General features: G+C 38.0%; 1 protein-coding gene across 1 annotated transcript; it reads right to left on the minus strand.

Annotated features, from left to right (window-relative positions):
• Positions 1–1,669: 1,669 nt before the first annotated feature.
• On the minus strand, positions 1,670–5,107 carry LOC122967555 (secretory phospholipase A2 receptor-like). Its single transcript, XM_044332250.1, has 3 exons — positions 4,741–5,107; positions 2,328–2,620; positions 1,670–2,246 (listed from the first exon to the last, which is right to left on the minus strand). Exons 1-3 carry the CDS (start codon positions 5,036–5,038, stop codon positions 2,058–2,060), a joined length of 780 nt encoding a protein of 259 aa, XP_044188185.1. The 5' UTR covers positions 5,039–5,107; the 3' UTR covers positions 1,670–2,057.
• Positions 5,108–6,829: the final 1,722 nt, after the last annotated feature.

Below are 6,829 nucleotides of genomic sequence, written 5' to 3' on the forward strand. Positions count from 1 at the left end.
TTAGAAACACACACACACACACACACACAGGCTGGGTGCTATACCAAGTTCCTTTTTCAGGCTCACGTTGATTTTCCTCTCTTTCCTCTTCTCGACTCAAAGTCAGATGTGGCGGAAATGCTCACTTAACACCAGAGATCTGTGGGAAAAATCCATGATATTGATATATCTAAATACACATACAGACATGTAAAAGACACACATTATCTCTTCTCAAGGTAAATAACAAATGATAGTTAAGGGTTCATTCCAGCATTTTCAGAGAGCATTTCATTGATCCCTGCAGAGAGGCAGTGTCTTGAAGGTGCAGGTGATTAAATCTCCACGGAGGACATAGCAGTCTGAAGCAGAAGAAGTGTGTCTCATCCCCCTAATGGACAATTTCCTGAAGCTTCATGGCGCCCCCTTGTGGCCATGCTGGAAAGTTTCCATATGGTTTCGGCACAGCTGCTCTGAGAAACCAAAATCACCCTGCTCTGACAAAAAGAAGGATGATATTTTAACCCCAAAGTCCAAACAATTCTGTGATCATTTGGAACAGCATTTCAGCGGTTCATACAAACAGGAAAAGGTGCCTGACAGTGATTTTGACACAGGAGGTCCCTCAAATCACATCACATTTTGTAAGATTACAACTACAATTTTAAAGTTTAATGTCTAAGAACTGAGCATTCTAATTATGTTTGCCATGTAATGTTAAAAAAAAAACCTTTATAATCTGAACACGCCTTTGCATGCTGGGATTTCTAACACTGTTTTATCAGGTAACTCTGAGAAACAAAGCAGCTCAAAACAGCCCAAAGCAGAAATAGAGCTAACGGAGCTAACAGAGCTAACGGATGTGTCAACTTCTCATCATACAACATACAGCCAATCAACTACAGAGTCCTGACTGAGCCCATTTTATTGGTCAATAAGCTCAGAGATTCAACAACTCTGCTTGTTAGAGGATTTATTATATAGGATATTTAAAGCAACATTCACTGATTTTTTTTGTGTTTTTTGTGGCTACTTTGTGGCTGCAGAACAAGCTGAAAACACATCATTCTGTGAAGTTGTTATTGTTAGCAAAGACTTGTTTATTCAGGCTTCCAGCTGATACAGAAAAACATTAGCTTTCATGTGGAGTTGTATTTGTGTCCAGCTCATGGAAGTAAGTTCATCATTCACTCCCTTTTAGCTCTGTTTTGGTCTCCACCAACTCGTGAGGAAAATATCTGGCTTTTTAGCTGCTAAATGCTCCACTATGTTCACCAGCTACTTATTTTTCTGTCTTCCACTTGGTGCTGTGCAGTTAGTGTAAAGATCCAGAGATTGTACACTAACAGCAGCTGCCTGCTGGAACAAAAGGTTGGTATGAACAGATTTTGCAAGGCAGAAGACCAAAACAATAAGCTAAATGTTGCTAAAAAAATCTCTGTTGAGCTGAGGGGAAACTTCAGAACTGGGCAATAATTCTCTGTGGTTTCATCACTACAAGAGATCCCTTCCACATTACACATATTGTTAATTTCAAAATATAATTCATGAAGCTTCAAGGTTTCTGTGCAAGAAAGTAAAAGTTTAATGTAAGATTTAAAATGGTAACTTGATGTTGAATAGTCCGTGAATATTTTTCCAGCTTCAAATACTTACGGATAAAAGTACAACTATATCAATGACAGTCTTGCAACCATTTTCTCAATATTTGAGAACATATTTGTTTATATGTTACATAAATTTAGATTTTGTTCTGACTTCAGTTTATAGAAAAAGGGGAAAATGTTGATTCACATGAAAATAATTTCTAAGATATTGAAAGAGGCAACTGTGTGATTTTTTCAGTAGTCATAAATAAGTCAAACACACTTTTATTTCAAGGTTATTAAACAGTTGAAAGGACAATCCACTTGCTGGTCAATATCAAGCTAACTTCACACTGATAGTAAAGCTTAATGGAGAGGAAAGGAAGGAAACATTTAGTGCCTCTGCCATGATCACAGACATGAGACACAAACTGGGGAGGAAGAAGTACAGCAAACTTTTTTAAGCATGAGATTTTCTTAAGAAAGATGTGTTTAAGGCTTCTTGTAGCAGAAGAAGTACTTTCTTTGCTTGCAGTTTCTTATCTTGAGGAAACTAGTGCCGTTTTTCACCAGGGCACCACAGAACCTCTGACTTGGGCAGCCATGAATATCCATGTACTGCACTTCTTCTCCACTTATCCACAACCACTGACCAGCCAGGTAACGCAGGCCCGTCCACACCTGCCAACATTTAGCAGAGAGACATAAACACAGAGGAGGAGCAGCTCAGTTACACATGCACACTGTAGAAAACTACCCTACCTCATCAATCGTAGCCTCTTGCGCTTTCTCTCGTGCAAAGTTGTAGTCATCTTGAGTGAGTAGGGTGGCCAGGTCGTAGCGGTGGTTCCGGTAGGAATCAGCTGGCTGATTTGGGTCCACTGCCTCCAGAGCCCTGCAGTGAACTAATGCCTCCTCCCATGTCTTCTGCTCCTTCACCAGAACCAGCCTCTCGTCATAACACATGACAGTATGTGTGTAAGAACAAGGATGGCTGTGCCATGCGTAGTCAGACTTCCTCTTATAAGCACAGTTTTCATCCAAGTCTGGTTCATCTGCAAGAGGTATGAAAAATGGGAGTGCTTGACTGGAGTCACATTACAGATATTTACTTCATTTACTGTATGTCTAGTTAAAACATTACAAAAAATGTATTTGTATTTTTGCCTTTATAGAGACAGAAACTGACAAGAAATGAGGAGAGAGAGATGGAGACAAGGTAGTTCCCTAGCCAGATTTGAACCAAAGTCAAACCATTTTTATGGTAAAACTGTTTGGTATAGGCAGTTGGTTAGCTTAAGTGCTGCTCTGAGGTTATTTTAGGGCAAACATGAACTCTGATCTTATCCTGTTTAAGGCAAAGATGTCCCATTTTCATTCCAGCTTGTGCCATTTAGAGTGTCTGCGCTCACAACTTTATAGTATCTTCCACTTTTGTTGCTTGGCTGTATTTAATCCTGATCTGTTTTTTTGAAAACTAATTTACCAGAACTTCCACTTATGCAGGACGGCAGCATGGCAACTTTAACAGCATAGTTAAATAAATGTGTCTGTAGCTTTCTCACTATACATGGCATCGCTGAGGTAACTGTCTACATATTCTGCTAACGTGGTTTGCGAAAAATATTTTGGAGGAAACATAATTGCTTGCCGGGACTATGTCGTCACAATCCAAGAATTGTGACGACTGCACACTTCACAGAAATCACAGGACAGTGGTCTGGGTGGATGACTGTGTGTACAAAGAGCAGGGCTTTAAACCAGAGACCGGGATTCGTATTCTCCATCCCACATACTGTTTAGGCTATTCAAACACTTTATGGAAATGATCATGGTTTTGTTTAAATGTTGAAAAAGCCAAATTCAAGTCAGCGCAAACTTTCTCAATCTTTCCATAAACCTGCAGTGCAGAACTTTTACATATAAATAAACATCCTTTACATTCAAACCCTTGCCGTAATGCTGATTAAGCCTATCACTGCTAGATAAATCTCTCTGTATTTCACATTATGCCAGAGTTTTTAATCTGGTGTTGGGTTTGACATTCCCGTGCTGGCTGGATGAATGCATGATTGCAGACTTCTGCCAGCTAACTTCCGGTTAGCTTGCTGCCAACTTGAGGGGGGATAAAACAATTTAATTGCGTGGGTGTTCTAGACTTGTTATTGGACCGAATGGATCAAATTCTGATTCATTTCGTGGGGGTTGTGTGATGCTCAAAACAATTTATCCACTGTTTTACAGCTGCAACAGTAATGATGGAGTAGGCAATGGTAGAGCCTATAATGTAATCGTGTTTTGACAGTGTTTTTGTAATTACTCTCACTGCCAGAAGGGGGAGACAGAAGTCCGCACTCCATCTTTAATATGTTAATGGAACACTAATTGTCATTTATCCACCAAATGCTGCATTAGGAAGTGGAATTAACAAGTGCCAAAATGACAGCAAACACAGCAAAATTTTGCGTCCTGTGTACTGAATAAACAAAGCAGAACGTCTGAGTTGCATAACCAGGCATGCTGGAAACGTATAGGGGACTATTTCCTCTATGCAGGAATGCCAAACACACAATTAATGGTTCAGGCAAATGTGGAAGAACAGATGTGTGTGTTTGGATCACCTGTGGCCTGAGGAACACAACAACTGCTTTAAAAAGAAAACTCCACTGATTTTACACATCAAAGTCTGATTACAGGTGTTTGGAAGTACTACTGCATATGTGAAAAAAAGTTGTATAAAACATTTTTGGCTCCAGAGAGAGCAGCATTGTGGGTAATGTAGGTGCTAGGTTTTGACAAGGAAGAAGAATAACGATATTTCTGGGTCTCCTGCATCAATTTTGATTCTTTTTTGTAAACTGTTCTTCATGAGTCCGACAATGTTATAGGAGAGCAATACTAAATCAGTGGAGTAACCAGGCAAAGGTGGATCAGAAATAAGCTTGACTTTTGTCTCTTTGTCAGCAAAATGATTTTGTTTTGTTTTTTGTTTGTTTTTGTTTTTTTTCTTTTTACATTTTTATAATATAAAATAAAAAAATGATTACTAAGTGGATAGCACAGATATTAACACTGTATGGTGAAAAAAATAATCAGGTGTAATCTACAAAATCATTTTGAAGTTACTGGACTAATCTAGATATTCTTTACTCAGTTACAAGCAAGCCTTACTTACTGCCCTTCCAGGTGGTGAAGTTGGCGATCTCATCTCCTCTGGACCATTTCCATTTAGAGGTTGAATCAGCTCGGTACAAACCCAACCAGCCCTGGCCGGGTAAAAAGTCCAGATTCTGTATTTCATCTCTGATGGTGACCAGGTCAGTGTGTCGCTGCCTGCAGAAGCTCTGTGCCTGGCTCCAGGTAAACTTGCCATGGTAATGTATGTACTTCGCAGTTCTCAGGCCTGACCAACCCCAACACCCAGGTGAAAGCAGGAGCAGCAGGGGGATAAGAATCCAGATTTTCATCATCATGTTTTCCACCGGAGGGTTTCCATATACCTGCAGTCACATGCATGTTTTCATTCAGCATTTTTTATTGAGTGTTCTTGGTAGCTTTACATGCTAATCTGCTGTTATTGTGCAGAGAGATAGATTGTTATTATTTTTCAGCAGAAGTGCAACCATTTTACTTTACTTTTTTAAAATCTTACCCAATCTAATCGACACTAAGCCACTAAATCACTCAGCTGGCAAACTACTAAGCTATGCGTCACAGTCAGTGGCAACAAACAAAAATCAGTGAGAGCCCTTCCCCTTTTAATACGTCCATTGTCGTGCCTGTAAAAAAAACTGAATCAACAAGTAAACACATGTATTTGTAGTGGTTATTGGGGTAATGAGTCTTTTCTCGACATACTGTACTTACTGTTTGAAGCTTTCACTATGAGCTTTTAGAACATTATTTCCACATGTTTTCTAGGCCTTCATTATACCCCGGATAAAGGTGGAAAGCATCTTACTCTGACTCCTACACTGAGAAAGGATTGCTGTAATTCTTAATAAAAGACATCCAAATGAGACTTCACCAGAATCATGTTTTAATTGCAGGATTTAGGTGAATTAGTTTCCAAAAATTTCTTGCCCAGTCTGTTGCAACATAGAAGTAGTATAATAAAATTTTAGAGACTAAAAGGCACAATCAAAATATCAGAAAACAGAAAGTAATGTTAACAAGAACTCGTAAGTTATTAAATGTTGCAGTCATTTTTCACCATCATAAAACTGGTCATATTTTAAAGTTATTATTCGAGAATCACTGTGCATTACAGGCATTATGAAATTGTATAATATTGTATGATACTCAAAATATACAATATAATCAGACTCCTTCATGTTTTATTTCTTGCTCCTTTCTGTGTTTACTTCTTTGGAAGCCTGATCTAACTTTTTTAATGAGATTAATGTTTCAAAATTTCAAAGTTAACTAATGTTACTATTACTCCTATTTATTTAGCCAACAGTAATAGTTTACTTATACTGCTCAAATTAGAGATAACACCCCTGATCTCAACCATCATGTCAGTGGGACAGACAAAGGCTGCTCATTCCAATGGGTCTCAAAAGGTTAAACCATTCTATCAGCCCCTGTGCTCCTTCGCTTGTACCCTTTTAAAACTCACAATTTACTTGCTCTGTGATCAGAGGACTGAATGAGTATAAATCATCTTCATTTTATCAGCTCATAAATGCTTACAGGAATTCCTAAACTGCTGCACTGAAATGCCAATCACATTACATAATCGAGACACTGAGAACGTGCTATTTGAAAGACAAAACATTGCTTCTGAGTCTTTCAAATTACAGTTTTAAGGCTTAGAATGCTACAAAACAAAGTTCAATTCATCTCTGTTGTATTATTGTGGAGGCGGAAGTTTCAGAGTATGATACCAAAAAGTTATGACACATAAAGCCAAAACTATCTGAATGACAAGATTTGACTAAAAAAGAAACTTGAACTAACCCTTTAAATAATTAAGTACCACACACGAGTGTTTCCATTTCAAAACTTGTACTAATTTTTTCTCCAACACATTATTTTTACTAGTGACTTTGCAGATTCTACATAACAATTGAGAGATTTTTGGGAACTAAGTAAAACAGACTAGTCAGAGATTTTAACATTATTAATTATATATTATCCATTTTAATTAGACCCAATTATCCATATGTGTTTTGTAAAGGATGGGTTATAAAGGACCATTTCATCATTTAACTTGGAAATGAAAATATAATGCAATCATAAATAAATAATGCATTGCTGTA

Source organism: Thunnus albacares, chromosome 17 (genome assembly GCF_914725855.1).
Source record: "Thunnus albacares chromosome 17, fThuAlb1.1, whole genome shotgun sequence".
NCBI classification, from domain to species: domain Eukaryota; kingdom Metazoa; phylum Chordata; class Actinopteri; order Scombriformes; family Scombridae; genus Thunnus; species Thunnus albacares.

Excerpts from the sequence above, each read along its gene's own strand:
- LOC122967555 (XM_044332250.1), bottom strand. The coding sequence starts at position 5,038 with ATGATGATGAAAATCTGGATTCTTATCCCCCTGCTGCTCCTGCTTTCA. Across the intron at positions 2,621-4,740 it reads CTTCACCACCTGGAAGGGCA|ATGAACCAGACTTGGATGAA; the intron begins GTAAGTAAGGCT and ends TACCTCTTGCAG. Across the intron at positions 2,247-2,327 it reads AAGAGGCTACGATTGATGAG|GTGTGGACGGGCCTGCGTTA; the intron begins GTAGGGTAGTTT and ends AAATGTTGGCAG.